Source organism: Cutaneotrichosporon oleaginosum (genome assembly GCF_008065305.1).
Source record: "Cutaneotrichosporon oleaginosum strain ATCC 20508 chromosome Unknown ATCC20508_contig03, whole genome shotgun sequence".
In the NCBI taxonomy this organism is placed as follows: Eukaryota; Fungi; Basidiomycota; class Tremellomycetes; order Trichosporonales; family Trichosporonaceae; genus Cutaneotrichosporon; species Cutaneotrichosporon oleaginosum.
This window is the reverse complement of record NW_027072172.1, coordinates 2,557,624-2,572,853: the sequence shown is the minus strand read 5'-3', so window position 1 is coordinate 2,572,853 and position 15,230 is coordinate 2,557,624. Positions and strand designations below refer to the sequence as shown.

Here is a 15,230-nt window from a genome sequence, read left to right as displayed (position 1 = left end):
TGGCGTTAGCTCGGTGCCAACTGCTGATCACCGATCGCCCACCGCCCACTTCCCACCGTCCGCTATCGCGACTCACAACTTAATGACACCTCGTTGCTCGTGTATGGCAAGTGCGGGGACGTGACCAGCTCACCCCACTCGCGCCGCTGCCAGTCGTCCTCCCACTCCTGGAGTGTCATGCAGGCCACGTGCTGCGCGACGTCCACGCCATACCGCTCGGAAATGTAGCTCGCAAGTTGTCGCAAACACTGCTGTGCGAACATGCCAGCTGTCGCTGCGTCCGCGTCGGGATGTAACCCCTCCAGCCCAACTATTGTGATACGTGGCCGCGCGGCGCTTTTCCCGCCGGTGGGGAACGCTTCGGCCACCCCTGCGCCGAGGTAGAAGCCTAGTTCGTCCCTCAACGTCGACAGCGGCAGTTGCTCGTCCGGGTCGGGCTTCTCCACAACAATGTACGCGTCCGAATTAGGAGCCGCGAACAGGTCCACGATGACTGGTGTCTCGTCTCGCCCTACTGGCCGGTCGGGCCATGTCAAGTGCACCACTGCTGTGGTGGAGGGCGCGGCCCGCACGGTAAATGTTGTGTCCTCTTTCGTCATGATGGGGAAGTTGGCCACCGCCACGCCTCTGGATAAGGTGGGAGCGCCGTCCTCGGCATCGGCAGCAAAGGGGGCTTCGGAACGCCATGCGGATACATCTTTGAGGAGGTTTACGACTTCTTGGACGCACGGACTTGGACGGGGGCCGTAGTAGTCGACGGCCTGGATGAGTGCGACGCGCTCCGGTGATGGGGTGGAGGAAGGAAGGTTGGGGAGGAAGTGTGCAGAGTCCGGAGTGCACATGACGAACCCGCCGGGTCCGACTGCAATGCCGACGCGGTGCTTGATCTTGTTGATTAGGGGTGTTGAGGTGGACGGGCTGATGAGAGCAATGTGGGCGAAGAGGCGGGCGTCCGCCTTAGCGTTGAAGGCCTTGTTGACGCCGCGCAGTGCCATCAAGCCCTCGTGATCAGCGAGAGCGAGCACACGGTCTAGGATATGAGGGAAGCTGGGCCCGTCGAGCGCGGCCCGGGTGCACAGGACATCGATTTCGGTAATGATCGCGTGGATGCGGCCTTTGACCGCAGTCGGGGAATGGCGCTTGTGCTTGCGCGGATGCGTCTCCTCAACGAGAGCGAGAATGTCGTAGACTTCTTGCAGCTGATTCCTGATTGAGGTGAACGCGGGGTCTGGTGTCAGCCATGCGATGGGTGGGAGGCGAGTAAGGCCGAGGGTTATCGACAGAGGGTGGAGGGTGGCGAGCAAGCTCACATTGTGTTGCGGACATATTTGAGTGGGAGGAGGAGCGGGAGCGAGATCGAGAGCGAGGGAGGGAGGGAGGCCGGACTGGAGCGATGGGAGAACGAGAGAATCTAGATGGAAGTTGAGGCATCGTGTCGAGGAGAGCGAGGAGGAGGAGGAGGAGGAGTGAGATGAGTGCGAGGATGCTGCTGTGGTGGAGAAGCTTGGGTGGTGTAGAGTGACAGTGACAGGTGACGGCCTCGGGCGCCACCCAAATTTGGCCCCGCCCCTTGGCGGTCCTTCGGTTACATACCCCCGTCAGCCCGTCAGGCCCGAAGCATACGACCCCCGACACGCGCAAGACACGCGGAGGACACGCGATCACCGTTAATGAACGCGCCTGACTTGTGCTCTGTGCGCTCTCGACAATCGAAGCTCTGTAGGATCGCTCACAACCCGAGAGCCGCTTGCGCCTACTCACGTTTTGACTAAGAGTATGTGCAAGCAATGGTCTGCGCACTATGCCTGCGGCTACTCTACAAGTCCCAGATGAGTGGGGCTAGCTCCGACCCAAAGACCCACAAAGAAGAGAGGCACCGAGCCACGAAAGAGGCTTCACAAAAATGGCGCATTGACCATTCCTTCCGTTGGACCAGCCGTTTGTGCGGGTGACCGTCATCTCTCGCGCGACCCAGGCATGTCGCGGGGGTGAGGCCGAAAAACCGCGCGGCAAGGCGTCGACACACAGCAATACAACGCCGAGACACGGCTCGCTGCGGTCCGAAGAACGAGGGCGTCACCAACATGGTCGAAGAGGTAGTGGGGCTAAGCGATGGACGCAGAGAGGAGGCGCCTCAAGGCCCCAACGACTAGGTAGCGGAGACGTAGTATGTCCTCTGGCTGCCATGCAAGCCATACGCTTGAATGGAGGTTGGAGATACCCCGGTATCTCGTCGCGCCTAGCGACTTATCGTGCCCGGCAACGGGGTTGGCCTCTCCCCTGTTAGCCGAGGATGCACTGGCTCCGCTTCCTCTTCCGGGGCGTTAGCGGGTGGGGGAAGAGCTTATGGATGGTCACCTCGTCGGTCTCGCCTGGACTTGCCACTCCGATATGCGAGATCGAGTTGCAGGCGAATTGGGGTAGATGCGAGTGGACCGAACAGGCGAGTATCAATGGCTCCTCGCTGCCATAATCGCACTTGGGTACTCGGCTCGTTGGCGGCAGGCGGATCACCGGCTTCGCACGATTCGTCCATCGGGCTCCAACAGTTCCTGGCTCTACACCCGTGTGCTTCGCCGTACTTTTCGCATGGGAAGAGGCCATATTGGGCGATGACGTGAGCGGTCGTTTGGGGCTCTTGTCACTGATGGCCGAAGGTGGTCGGATGTTTCGGGGTGGCATGGAGAGGACGTGGGCGTGGAGACGATTGACGGAGACGATCAGCGGCGAAACGGGGCATTGGTGGACCCCGAGCATGACGAGAAGCTTAGTGAGAAGGCGAACAGAGGACGATGGTCGGAAGGTCATCGGATCCGCTTAGCCGTTCAAAGCCGCTGCTCTGCTCATCAACTTCGCCAAGAAAAAGTGCAAGACCCGATGCGTATGAGAACGAACCTCACAGGAGCAAGAGCTGGTAAGCGTCAAGGAGATGAGACAGCGACCGTCAGGTCAAATGTTAGGCAAAATCACGGTCAGCTATGAGTCACAGTCAATCAAGCGCCTCACGACAACGGGGCCATCGCTTCTGCCCCCGCTTGCCGCGCATCTCCGGATCGCCATCTGTCGCATCGATCCTCTCTACGGTCACCGAAGATTACTGCGTCGAGGGCATGTCCCTCTTTTCGCCTCCGCCTGCAGCCTCCGCCTGCAGACATACGCTGCTCCGCCAGCGCGAAGACCTCGGTCCTCCCGCTCGGCACTCGGCACGTACCGCCCGCCCCCCTACACCTACTTCATACTGCGCTTCTGCGCCTTGCGCATTTCGCGCTTCCTGTCGAGCTCGTCGGCGCGCTTCTGCTCCTTGTCAGACAGCTTGGCGCGCTCGGCACGCTTGCGCGCGGCACGCTTCTCCTCTGCCGTCTGCTCGGGCGGGTTCTCCTCCTCCTGTTCGCGCTTGTACGCCTTAGCCAGCGAAGCGTCCACGTCCTGGCGCGTGCGCACGAGCTTGCGCGCGACCTCGGGCTTGATGAGCCCGGGGCGCGTGACGAGGTCCGCGAGGTTGAGCGCTACCTGGACCCAGGCGTTGACGGCGTCGGCTTCGGCCTGGGACACGGGCTTGCGCACGCTGAGGAAGATCTCGCGCGCGCGCTGCTCGGGCTTGTACGGCCCGTTGGTGGGGCGCTTGGCGGGCGCGTCCGTGATGATCAGGGCCTTGAGGACGCGCGCGGCCGTCGCGTCAGCCAGAACTTCGGCGACGCCGACGTTCGGCGTCTTCAGGATCACATCCGTGATGTCGCTGTGCTCCGAAAAGAGGGCGTGCGTCGTGGGGATGGCGGTGGCCTCGTGCAGGCGAGGGAAGGTCTGGGTTAGGTGACGACGGGGGGAATGACTCACCAGGTCGAAGCGCTTCTCGCGCAGCTTGGCCATGCCGTCCTTGTTAACGACGGCCCACACGCCGGCGCCCTCGCCCTGGAAGCCCGAAGCGCCGCGGCCGAGCGTGAACTGGAAAGTGATGGTCTCGCTCGAGTCGGCGAGCGGGTCGATGAGTGCGTCGGCAGTCGTCCAAACCATCTGGATGAGGTCGTGAAACGGCTTGAGCTTGAGCGTGACGTGGGCTGCGAGGACGTTGCGGCGACCTGTAGCAAAAATGAGGTGCAGCGCAGAGCTCGACGACATCATCGGCTGCACCTTGGTGAACTGGTCCTGCAGAGTCGGGATGTAGGGTGCGAGGCTGGGGTCAGTTCAAGTCGAGGTGCTGAGGTGCTGTGAAGCCAAGGCAAGTCATCCTTGCCTGCCTGCCTCCAACCCGACTCACGCATTCTTCGCCCGGCCCATGTTGAACTGCTTCCCGAGCAAGTGCAGGAGAAGATACCCGCCGAGGATGGCGAGCATAAGCGCCTCAAACTTGAAGGCGGCGGGGCGGAACACAAACATCTTCCACTTGAACTCGAGGCCGTCGTACTCGCGCTGGAGCGGCGCGGGCGTCGCCGGCGTGATGGCCGCGAGGGCCTTGATAAGGCCGGACATTAGAGCCGGGGATAGAGTAAAGGAGGGTGGGGTGAGAAGGAGAGTGTATAACTGAAGAGGATGGAGATGTGGAGATGGATGAGGAGATCGAGGAGATTGAGACAGCGCGTGGTCACGAGGTCTCCATGGCGATTGGCCGGAAGACCCGGGCCGCCCTGAGCCGCCCACCTGCGGCCACCTGGCTGACCTTCGTTCCATCCCTTTCTCTTGTGGCGCTGACTACGCTGGCGAGCTGGCGAGCTGGCGAGCTGGCGAAGCGAGAGGCGGAGATGGCGCACTGAACACTGAAGGAAAGATATGCGATTGAATGCTCGCTGCCTGGGACCGCCGCTTAAGAAAGTTAGTGGTAATAGATAGTGCGCACTTCTGAACCGACACCTCCGACTCCGCATTGATAGTAGATCAATCACCCGCCCCCATTTGCATCTTCCACTATCTGCTACTGACTTGACCGACCCATTTGCGCTTAGGCAGAGGCCTCAGCCGAGCCAAGACGCGGGCCTACGTCGATAAGGTGCGTAAGGCGCTTGTTGGCGACCTTGACAGCGGTGTCGGTGACAGTGCTCTGGCGGCCACCAGCAAGCTGGACAGGCGCAGTGCCGTCCTGGAGGCCGAGCTGGGCGTCCGACCAGATGGGCTCGACGGGCGCGGCGCCGGGCGCACCAACACCAGCACGGCCGCCAGCAGCGACCCAGTCAGCCTGGCGCTTCAGGTTGAGCTCGTTGAAGACCGAGTCGACCGACGAGACGAGGTGCTCAACCTGCTCGGCCGTGTGGCCGGGCGTGGGGGTAATGCGGAGACGCTCCTCACCAACAGGCACAGTGGGGTAGTTGATGCTCTGAACGTAGATGTGGTGCTTGGCGAGAAGCATGTCTGAGGCCTCCTTGGCGAGGGCGGCGTCGCCGACGAGCACAGGCACAATGTGCGACGGGTTGGGGACGACGGGAATGCCGAGGTCGGCGAAGCGGCCCTTGACGGTGCGAGTGTTAAGCTGCTGGAGGCGACGGTCGCTCATGCACTCCTTCTGGTAGGCGATCGAGACCTGGGCGCCGGCGACAACGGCAGGCGGGAGCGAGGTCGTGAAAATGAAGCCCGGGGCGTACGAGCGGACAACGTCAACGAGGTCGGACGAGCCGGCAATGTAGCCGCCAACGACGCCGTAAGCCTTGCCGAGCGTGCCGGTAATGATGTCGATGCGGTCCTGGACCGAGCGGGGAACTGGGCTGCTCGACTCGCGAGTTGCGTAGTGGGCGGCAAAGTCGAGGTGCTCAGCGACACCGGCGCCCGAAGGGCCGTACATGCCGACAGCGTGGACCTCGTCGAGGAAGGTGATAGCGCCGTACTTCTCAGCGAGGTCACAGATGCCTTCGATAGGGGCGACCGAGCCGCACATCGAGTAGACCGACTCGAAGGCGATGATCTTGGGAGTCTCCTTGGGGACCTGCTGGAGCTTGGCCTCGAGGTCGGCGAGGTCGTTGTGCTTCCAAATAACCTTCTTGGCGTTCGAGTGGCGCACGCCCTGAATCATGGAGGCGTGGTTGAGAGCGTCCGAGAAGATGACACAGCCCGGGAGCTTGGCACCGATGGTGGCCAGGCATGCGTCGTTGGCGACGTAGCACGAGGAGAAAACAAGGGCGGCCTGCTTCCTGTGGAGGGATGCGAGCTCATCCTCGAGCGAGAGGTGGAGAGCACCGTTGCCGGCAATGTTACGCGTGCCACCCGCGCCAGCACCATACTTGTTCAGCGTACGCTTCATAGTGTCAAGGACGACGGGGTTCTTGCCCATGCCGAGGTAGTCGTTCGAGCACCACACATCAACTTCCACGGCGGGGTTGGCCGTGTGCGCAACGGGGAACTTTGCCGCCATGCGGTTAATGTTGTTGAAGTAGCGGTAGCTCTTGTCCTTGTGCTTCTTGTCGAGCTCGGCCTGGTAGAACTGCTCGTACTGGAAGGTGCCAGCAGGGCGCTCCGGGATGGGGTTGACCTCCTCCGACTTGGGAGGGCGCTGAGCGCCCATGGCGGCGGCGGCGCGCGCCGCAGCGGCGTGAGGGCACTTGGCAGCGGTGGTTCCAGCGGGGTCGAAGGCGATGTCCTTCTTCTACATGGTCAGCCATTGTTCTGTGCATTTTCGGCAGCGTCGCTCGAGAAAGACGGTCTGCGTCTGCTGTTCCCCGTTCCTCCGGCCTCCGAGGCAGGCACCCTGAAGAAAATGCTGACAGACAGACATTTGCTCCCGCTCCCTCTGCATGCGTGCCCAAGTCGCGACAAAGCTCACCTTGTGGATCTCCTCAACCTCGCGGTTGCCGGCGACGGAAGCGTAGCCGCGGCGGAGCTGAGGACCAAGCATAGGGCACTCGGCGGCCTTGTTGGTGAGGGCCGAGGCGCGGCCGTTGCTGCCGCCAACCTGAGCGAGGGCATTGAGGCTGGAGGCACTGTTGCGGCCGAGGAAGGGGCAGGCGCGCGAGTAGCGGAGGAGGGAGTTGACCTGCATGGTGCTTGAGGAGACAAGACTGGACAAGAAGATGAGAGAAGTGAGGACGTCTGAAGAGTGAGGAGCGGAGTGGCAGACGGGGATATGAAAGAGAGAGAGAGAGAGAGAGGAGGACGAGGAGGAGGGTGAGATGGTGGTTAATAAAAGGATGGCCTGCCGGGTGAAAAGGATCCACTGAGAGCCGGGGACGAGGTACGAGAGCAGAGGCCGGAGTTGGGTCAGGGATTGCCTCCCACCCTAGGCTCCCCTCATGCTGGTATCCGCCAGCCGCCAGGGGCTAGGGGGGGTGCAGGGGGATGGAACGATGGGCCAATGGGAGGCGAGGTAGATCAACTCGCTGTGCATCCACTCGCGTAAAGCATTATCCCCATCAGAGGCTGATGTGATTCGACACGAGCCATGCTCTAAGCAGGCCACTCCTCGAAGCTGCATCTGCTGCTCACATGATCATGGTTCGAATCGACCCATCATCCGCTACGCCCTCCTAGCCCTCCTAACCTCGTCCTCAACGCCTCTCCGCCACCTCAGCGCCCCGCGGCTACCATACTCCGCACCCGTTAACCGATCTCCCGTCCCTGCCCACCACTCTTGTAGTCTCCATCTTTTGCATGTATTCTCCATCATTTTGGGCACACGAGTCCAGCTGGCCAACTGATTCCACCACGCATCGCCCTTCTCTTGTTTGGCAGCGGGAACGCGCTGCGGGCCTGCGGGACGCGGAATCCGCGCCTGTTTCGGGGTCCGGTTACAAACGCCCACTCACCTCCGACATGCTAATGCAAACTCTCAAATGAGTCGCATCTGATACGCTCCACCACTACTAGTCCAGGGGGCGGGATTTCCGCTCCCCGCTGGTCTAGGGGGTGTTGCGGCTTCGCGTCCTCGTCCGTCACAAGCACAAGCGATCCCATCAACGTCAACACCCCTCATTCTCGGCACTTGCCGCCGGCATCGACGCGTCGCTTTCTGATCTCCACTTCCCGCAGCGCGTCTTGTCGTTGAATCGTGTGTGGCCGTTTAGGCTGCCTTCGTAACGACACACAACTAAGCGGCCCCACAAGCACATGCCCACACCTGTGCCTCGATGGGATTCGAGTTACTGCCAAGCGATAATGGAGGACTCTGCGGTCGTCTCGTTACGAGCCGCGGTGTGGGCCTCCGTGATCCCGTGGACGTCCGTGGCGACAGTCTCTCCGCATACACATCGCCACTCCGCATAATAACTCGCGGATTATACAGCGGCGCGGCATTGCATTTCGCGAGGCTCAAGGCCGCGGTCAGCTAGTGTCCGAGATCCGACCGGGTAAAGCTCTCGCTAGCCGGCCGGGACGCCACTGGCCATCGCCGCTCGCGGCGCCGGAATGTGGCTGTGAGGTGGGGGGTGCATTTGCAAGCTGCAAGCTGCAAGCTGCGTGCATGGCAGCGATTGTAGGCTGAACACTGTGTCAGTGGCACGATGATGCTCGTCTCGTCTCATGTCTGCCACAAGTCGCACCAGCCTTTAAACAGCTTCCAATCACGCATCGTGACCCGGTTCCTAAGTTGTTATCTCAGAATAGACCGCGTCGGCCGCAACCCATCGGCCCCGATTGAATCCAGTGGAGCACATGCCTGTTGCTAGACTATGCGACGACGAGCGAGGTACGTGGGTGGAGCCAGGGCGATCAGATGATCCGGTAAAACTTTGTGCAGCGGAATACAGCGACGTACACATTCCCCACCCAAAGTCCATCTGCGCCGCTTGAGTAATGTGTCTTCAAGAATTAGACTCCGTGAACGGACACTCACACATGTCCGCTCGGTGGAGGCTAGAGAAGTTCACTCTCCGACTGTTGACAATCACCAGACCTCCGCACGCCATGCTCGACTCAGCCTACATCTCAATCGGGGCGAACCGCGCATTCTCGTGCGCCGCCGCGTTCGACGATGGTGTCTTCGCCTACGGCGCGGGAAGCACCGTCGCGCTCTGGGACATGGTGAGCCTTCTCCTTACTCCGTCGAGCTCCGCTGACGCCTTCCCTCGACGCGGCGCGCGCACCTGCTTTTTCTCGCCGTACTCAGAATGCAAATGGACGAGGCGTATACGCAACACTGACCGGGCATAATGCCCACGTTACGACGCTCAAGTGCAGTGGCGACGGCTTCGTATCGGGTGACCAGGCTGGCCAGGTCCGCGTCTGGGCTAGGGACGGAAGAACGGTGAGGCGACAGCATGGAGTGCATGCTGACGACAGTTTACTTGCACTCAGACGTTTACGGCTCATAAAAACTCGTCGATTTCCGCCCTCGCCGTTTGGGGTGACGAGGCGCTCACCGGCGGCTCTGACGGCATTGTTCGCCGCTGGCGCATCGGAAAGAAGGTCGAGTTGATCGAGACGCTCGACTTGCGGGGGAAGCTTCCCCTTGATCTTATTATTGGTACACTCCCGAACTCGAATGCCCGTGTGCTCATCATGGGCCTCACGGACCGCAAGGTGCAGGTGTGGACGCTCGTCGAAGGCTCCGTACGTTCTCCTCCTGAAGTACACTGACGGCAGTATCGCTACGCGCTCTCACTCGAGGGGCACGAGGACTGGGTTCGCTGCCTGGCTCTCACGGCCTACCCCGGAGCAAACGGATCCGACCTTCTCCTTGCCACCGGTGCGCAGGACAACTACATCCGTTTATGGCGCATATCGCCATACACCGGCGGCGGCGACATGTTTGATCTGTCGCAGCTTGACGGGAACGCACAAATCTCGACCAAGGCGCATGTACTCTCTGCCGAGGGTGACCGCTTCAACATTACCCTTGAGGCACTGCTCGTTGGACACGAGTCGGGGCTGACGAACGTCAATTGGTCCCACGCCGAGTCTCCACGTCTGTTGTCGTCGGCCAGTGACAACTCGCTCGTTATTTGGTCACCAACGGACGGCGAGCACGACCGTGACGGCATTTGGGTGCCGGAACACCGATTTGGCGCGTTCGGGGGCCGCGGTCTATCGTTCTTCGGCGCCGTGTGGGCTCCGCGTGATGAGGCTGTCATTGCCACCGGCTGGACAGGCGGTGTTGAACGCTGGGTCCAAAAAGGGGACGGGTGGGAGACAAGCCCCGGCGTATCTGGTCATTATGGAACCGTGCAGAGCGTTGCGTGGGAGCCAGCAGGCGACTACCTGCTGTCCACTGGGTGAGTACTGTCACATTGGAAAGTCGTCGCTAATCGCAGATCTGACCAGACCTCACGGATACACGCGCCATGTCGCCCTTCAGGTTCCAAGGACGAGGTATGGGCGGAGATTGCACGACCACAGATCCACGGGTACGACATGGTGGATGCAGCGTTCCTTTCCTCGTTCCGTTTCGCGAGTGCAGGCGAGGAGAAGGTCACACGTGTCTTTGAGGCAACAACGGGCTTTGCGGAGAGTTTGAGCACGCTTGGTGTCTGCAGCAAGTCGGCATCAGAGATTGTGCGTTCAGATATTGGTTCTGGCAGGGTACTAACCCCAGTCTCACTTGCCACGGGGAGCTACAGTCCCACCTCTGGGCCTCTCCAACCGCGCTCTGGGCAAGGCTGAGGCAGCGAGCGACATCCCCAAGTCAAAACTGGTGCCGAAGGATGCGGTCGACCGCGAGTCTGTATCGACGGCACTGACGAGCCTGCCTACTGAGGAGGAGCTGAGCACATCCACGCTCTGGCCCGAAATCGAAAAGGTCTATGGCCACGGCTATGAAGTGAGTCCTGATTCCGAGACTGCAGCTAATGGCAGCTCGCAACGCTAGCGACGAGCCACGCCGGTGACCTAGTCGCGACGGCCTGTCGAGCTACTTCGGCCGAGCACGCGGTGGTGCGCATCGTCGACGCCTCGACGTGGGCTGATCGCGCCACATTGCCAGGTCACACCTTGACCGTGACTCGCATCGCATTCTCACCAGACGACAGCATGGTGCTCACAGTCTCCCGCGACCGAGGGTGGCGGCTGTTCGCACGTGACGGTGAGGCTTGGACGCCAGCGGCGAGCGAGGAGCGGGCACATGCGCGCATGGTTTTGGACTGTGCTTGGGCCGGAAGCGCTTTTGTAACTGCCTCGCGTGATAAGACCGTCAAGGTGTGGCGCCGAGAGGGCGAGTGGTGGACGTGTACCACAACGCACAAACTTGCCGAGGCGGCCACCGCCGTTGCTGTCACTCCGCGCACTCAAGACTACCTTCTTGCTGTGGGCACCGAGGCGGGCAACATCAAACTGTTGGTCCTTGGCGCGGCGGACGAAGTCTCACCCCTCACTGCAGTACCAAATGGGTCAGGACATGCCGGCGCCGTATCACGCCTCGCATGGCGGCCAGACGGCAAGGCCCTCGCAAGCGCTGGCGAGGACCGCGCCGTGCGGATCTTCACTCTCCCGTGATGTCGCACAAAGATACTCGTAGACAGATGCTCGTAGATGCACACACAGGATTACATGGCTCTAATTAAATGGTCCAGTCTCGGTCCAGTCCTTAGTCGATCGAGTTGCCCGAGCAGCACGAGAACATGCCCCCGCTCTTCTTCTTGGGGGCCTCAGCCGTGGGACGCGTCGTGCCCGGCGCCGTTGCGCTGGTCGCAGCCCCGGTGGCGGTGGTACCGGCGGCGGCGGTACCCGACGCGGGTACGGTAGCGGCCTCCTTGTGGGCAGCGTCGGCAGCAGTAGGCGCGGCAGACACCTTCTCCGCCTCTGGCGCGGCGCGAGTAGCATGCTCGTCATTGCGCGCGGCGCCCGTCACGGCAGCGGCGCCGGCGGCGCCCGCGCCAACAGCACCAGCACCCGCGGCAGTCCCGGCACCCGCGACGGTCTGGCCCGGCTGGGCTGCGGCGGTCTGGCTCGTCCCAACGGCGGCGTGACCCGCCCCAGCAGCGGCGTCGGCTGCGAGAAGGCTGTTGTCAGCGGATGTCAGGGCGTCAAGAGAGTCAACGGGTGCTCAGTGGAGGGTTGGATCGGCCGGGCGCGAGAGGGCTGTACAGATGTTGTTGCATACTACGTGCCCCCTCGCTGACTCTGGGCTGGCTGGGCTTCCTGGGTCTCTTGACCCCCTCCTATCACACGCGGCGACTTACTGACGGCCGCGGACGGCCTGCGCGACGATCTTGGTGAAGTGCTGCGCGTAAGTATGTCGACACAATAGCTGCTCGCGATCGCTACTCACCTCGCCCTGGAAGCGGGCGACACGCTTCTCGCCCTCGGTGGGGACGCGGCTGCCGTCGCCGTTCGCGACGGTCGAGACACCCCACGGCGAGGCGCCGTGCACCTCGCCGTTGTCGGAGAGGTAGGGCTCCTTGTAGCCGATGGGGACGTAGATGCAGCCGTGGTGCACGAAGAAGGGCATGGTCGTGAGGTGCGTGAGCTCCTGGCCGCCGTGCTGCGACGCAGTCGAGGTAAACGTCGCGGCGTACTTGCCGTTGAGGGCCTGCGAGGCCCAAAGGCCGCCGGTCTTGTCGAAGAAGGCGGAGACCTGCGCGGGGGCACGGCCGTAGCGCGTGGGAATGCCAAAGATGAAACCGTCGACCTCGGTCAGGTGCGCGGGCTCGAGAAGCGGGTACTTGGGCTTGAGCGAGGCGCCGGCGTGCATCTTCTCGAGGACCTCGGCGGGGAGCGTCTCGGCGATGAAGTAGGGCTTGGCGATGCCGCCCGCCGCCTCAATGCCCGCGATCACCTCCTCGGCGAGCGTGGCGATGTGGCCGTACCTGCGGTTAGAGGGGGGGGGCGTGGAGACGGGAGACGGGAGACTCACATCGAGTAGAAGGGGACGGCAATGACGGGCTTGGCGCCAGCGCCGGTGGTAGTGGTAGCGGCCATGTTGTCTTGGAAGTTAGCCAGGTATACAATGAGGAGGTGGGATGTTCATAGACAGGAGGATGAGGGGTCGAAGCAGATAAGAGCAGTGGATGGCGGGGTAAGCGGCCCCGCCATCGACCACGTCTACCCACGTTCCCACGACAAGATTGGCAGGGAAGGTCCATCGCTCTCATCGAGCAGATCAGGCCGAGAACGGCTCAGAGGGCGAGCACAACACAGCCTTCGGTGCCCCGGCCATGCCAGCCACCGGCACTCGCTTTGCCGAGTCCGCTCCAAGCCTGCTCCAGCTCGCGAGTGAGCAAGGGGGGCATGAGCGCGGTGCCAGCCTCACACCCCTACCACGTCGCTCGCTTTCCGGGGTTGCCTCCACCTACGCGACAGAGGCACGCACATCCAACTCGAACAGCACCACAGAGGTCGAGGCGAGCCCAACACTTACTCAGAAGGGGTATGCGAAAGATGGAGAAGTCGTCGTGGTTGGAGTTGTCGAGAGGCTGACCAGGTGACCTTTATAGACGCCACTGCATCGGCTGGCTCTGAACCCAAGGCTAAATCAGAGGATGGCTGGTCCAGAGCCTGCCACGCAAGCATCGACAAGCCGCAATTGCTGTCCCTCGCCCCCACCCCTTGGCTGTTGGCGCCTGCGTTCTCGGATTTGCGGGAGGACGTTGTCAGAAAAACTCGGGCGTGGGGGAGATGACTGATGCTGCCAATTCAGGGACGAATCATGACGTCGATACCTTCCCGTTTGGGTTGAATTTTCCCAGCCACGGCCAGCCAAACCTGTCCTCCTGCACGTGTGCGACCAAAAGAAGACAACTCAATCGAGGTTGAAGCAAAGAGCACAACTGCGATGGCGCTCCGAGCGCAGCTGCGAGAGCGGCATGTCAGAGCGGTATGCATGCCGAGTAAGCCGTGGATGTGCTTAGCTGTCGCTGGGTTGAATTGGTAAGAGTCCCCGAATTCTCGAGCTTGAGCCTTCGTTCATACCCTCCACCCTGCGGCCTGGGTATGCTGATATGATGGGTAGTCACTCTCCCGATCGACTTGGACGCTCCGAGATGCCCCATCCGCTTTACCACCATGCCGGCATAGAAGCCGGTCAAGAACCTCCTATCTTCATTACCTGTGCGGCTCCGCTATCGGGTCGGTCGCGTTGGAGCCTCAAATAATGTTGCCCAGGCCGCGACATTCTGCAGTACGACGACGTCATTTTCACCACACGTGAAACTCGCGTGTCAACCCTCCACTCGGCATCATCACCTCTCCAGAGGCCGCACACTCGTCGTACACTCACACTACACTCACCAGCCAGCTCTTCGCCATGTCTATCTTTGGAGGAAACGCCAACAACGCCACGGGCGTTAACAACATCCCTGCGCCGGCGAGCGACGACGACAAGAACGTCCCCCCACCTGACGCCGCGACGCGCATTGCGGATTTCGTTCGGGTGAGTGGCCGCGGGGAGGTGTTGTGAGCACAGACCCAGGCGGGAGGGTCGGGTCGTGCTGGGATCATACGCACGAGCACAAGAAGATTCAGTGGAGCAAAGACCCGAAGAGAGTATGGACGAAAGCAATAGTGTCGAGCGTGAGGCCGCTGTGGAGCTCGAAGCGTGCGATGCTGCGATGCCCCAAGAGCAAATGGCCTGAAACGCGCAACTCACAGCCGTTGTTGGTCTCGTAGCAGGGGGGGACAGATCTCGTGGGACAAAGGCAATGGAGAAAGCGAACGAGAGAAGGAGATGACGAGCTTGGGAGAGAAGTATACGAGCGAAATCAAGCTCCACGAAGTCCAAGGAAGGTCGGCCCCCCTTCCTCCCCACCTCAATCTCTACAAGGGACTTGAATCTTGTCATCTTATTACTCACCTTTTCGCCTGATGCCCCCCTGCCTTACGCCCGTTGCTGACATGCAGGAGGACCCCATTGCCCTTTATACCTTTGACTCGCGTGTAATCCGTGACGAGGCTGGCTGGCAGTCCAAGGATAACATCACGGAGCTTTGCCGTCGGCGACGGGACGGGAGCCAGAGCTGTGTGAAGGTGAGTGCGACGCCAATGCGCGGATGAGAGTTGGGGAGAGGAGCTGGGGCAGTGTAGGTAAAGCAGCTCCAAACAACACTGGTGACTGTGCTACAAACCGGCAGGGGGAGCCCTCGGTTGGGCGGGTACGTCTCGACATCGTGGTGGTGGGGCGGGCGTGACCCCATACAGAATCTCTCCCGATTTTTAATCTGACACCAGGTCGCGGCCGAGAGCAAGGCTCTCTTCAAGATGATGCAGACGCTCGGTGCGTCTGCCCATCCTCGAGCTCGCTGACCCCAGGATTCTACTGCGCGCTCCCCGCTCTGCCCACTGAAACGCACATGGAGTGTCGCATGATTCCCCGCTCGTCGTAGCGTACTCGCCAGTACGCCATCAGCTCATTCACCAGCTTGATGAGGTCTGTAAACTAGTCGGAAGCA

General features: G+C 61.5%; 7 protein-coding genes across 7 annotated transcripts; 2 read left to right on the top strand and 5 right to left on the bottom strand.

Moving 5' to 3' along the window:
- Positions 1-62: 62 nt before the first annotated feature.
- On the bottom strand, positions 63-1,431 carry COLE_04211 (uncharacterized protein; the record flags this gene model as incomplete). The annotated part of the gene is made up of 2 exons (XM_018427278.2): positions 63-1,228; positions 1,311-1,431. 2 exons carry the CDS (start codon positions 1,429-1,431, stop codon positions 63-65), a joined length of 1,287 nt encoding a protein of 428 aa, XP_018282764.1.
- A 385-nt stretch (positions 1,432-1,816) lies between these two features.
- COLE_04210 (uncharacterized protein) lies at positions 1,817-2,086 on the bottom strand (the record flags this gene model as incomplete). Its single annotated transcript, XM_018427277.2, has 1 exon — positions 1,817-2,086. The coding sequence occupies one exon, from the start codon at positions 2,084-2,086 to the stop codon at positions 1,817-1,819; it is 270 nt and encodes an 89-aa protein (XP_018282763.1).
- A 1,142-nt stretch (positions 2,087-3,228) lies between these two features.
- On the bottom strand, positions 3,229-4,467 carry COLE_04209 (uncharacterized protein; the record flags this gene model as incomplete). Its single annotated transcript, XM_018421780.2, has 3 exons — positions 3,229-3,801; positions 3,835-4,171; positions 4,256-4,467. The coding sequence occupies 3 exons, from the start codon at positions 4,465-4,467 to the stop codon at positions 3,229-3,231; spliced, it is 1,122 nt and encodes a 373-aa protein (XP_018282762.1).
- Positions 4,468-4,933: 466 nt separating this feature from the next.
- Positions 4,934-6,958, bottom strand: COLE_04208 (uncharacterized protein; the record flags this gene model as incomplete). The annotated part of the gene is made up of 2 exons (XM_018421779.2): positions 4,934-6,565; positions 6,743-6,958. 2 exons carry the CDS (start codon positions 6,956-6,958, stop codon positions 4,934-4,936), a joined length of 1,848 nt encoding a protein of 615 aa, XP_018282761.1.
- Positions 6,959-8,817: 1,859 nt separating this feature from the next.
- COLE_04207 (uncharacterized protein) lies at positions 8,818-11,340 on the top strand (the record flags this gene model as incomplete). The annotated part of the gene is made up of 7 exons (XM_018420634.2): positions 8,818-8,934; positions 9,020-9,157; positions 9,193-9,462; positions 9,496-10,124; positions 10,164-10,404; positions 10,445-10,669; positions 10,705-11,340. The coding sequence occupies 7 exons, from the start codon at positions 8,818-8,820 to the stop codon at positions 11,338-11,340; spliced, it is 2,256 nt and encodes a 751-aa protein (XP_018282760.1).
- A 682-nt stretch (positions 11,341-12,022) lies between these two features.
- COLE_04206 (uncharacterized protein) lies at positions 12,023-12,765 on the bottom strand (the record flags this gene model as incomplete). Its single annotated transcript, XM_018421778.2, has 3 exons — positions 12,023-12,067; positions 12,116-12,653; positions 12,701-12,765. 3 exons carry the CDS (start codon positions 12,763-12,765, stop codon positions 12,023-12,025), a joined length of 648 nt encoding a protein of 215 aa, XP_018282759.1.
- A 1,324-nt stretch (positions 12,766-14,089) lies between these two features.
- On the top strand, positions 14,090-15,164 carry COLE_04205 (uncharacterized protein; the record flags this gene model as incomplete). Its single annotated transcript, XM_018426292.1, has 4 exons — positions 14,090-14,215; positions 14,683-14,808; positions 15,010-15,055; positions 15,091-15,164. The coding sequence occupies 4 exons, from the start codon at positions 14,090-14,092 to the stop codon at positions 15,162-15,164; spliced, it is 372 nt and encodes a 123-aa protein (XP_018282758.1).
- Between the last annotated feature and the right edge of the window lie 66 nt (positions 15,165-15,230).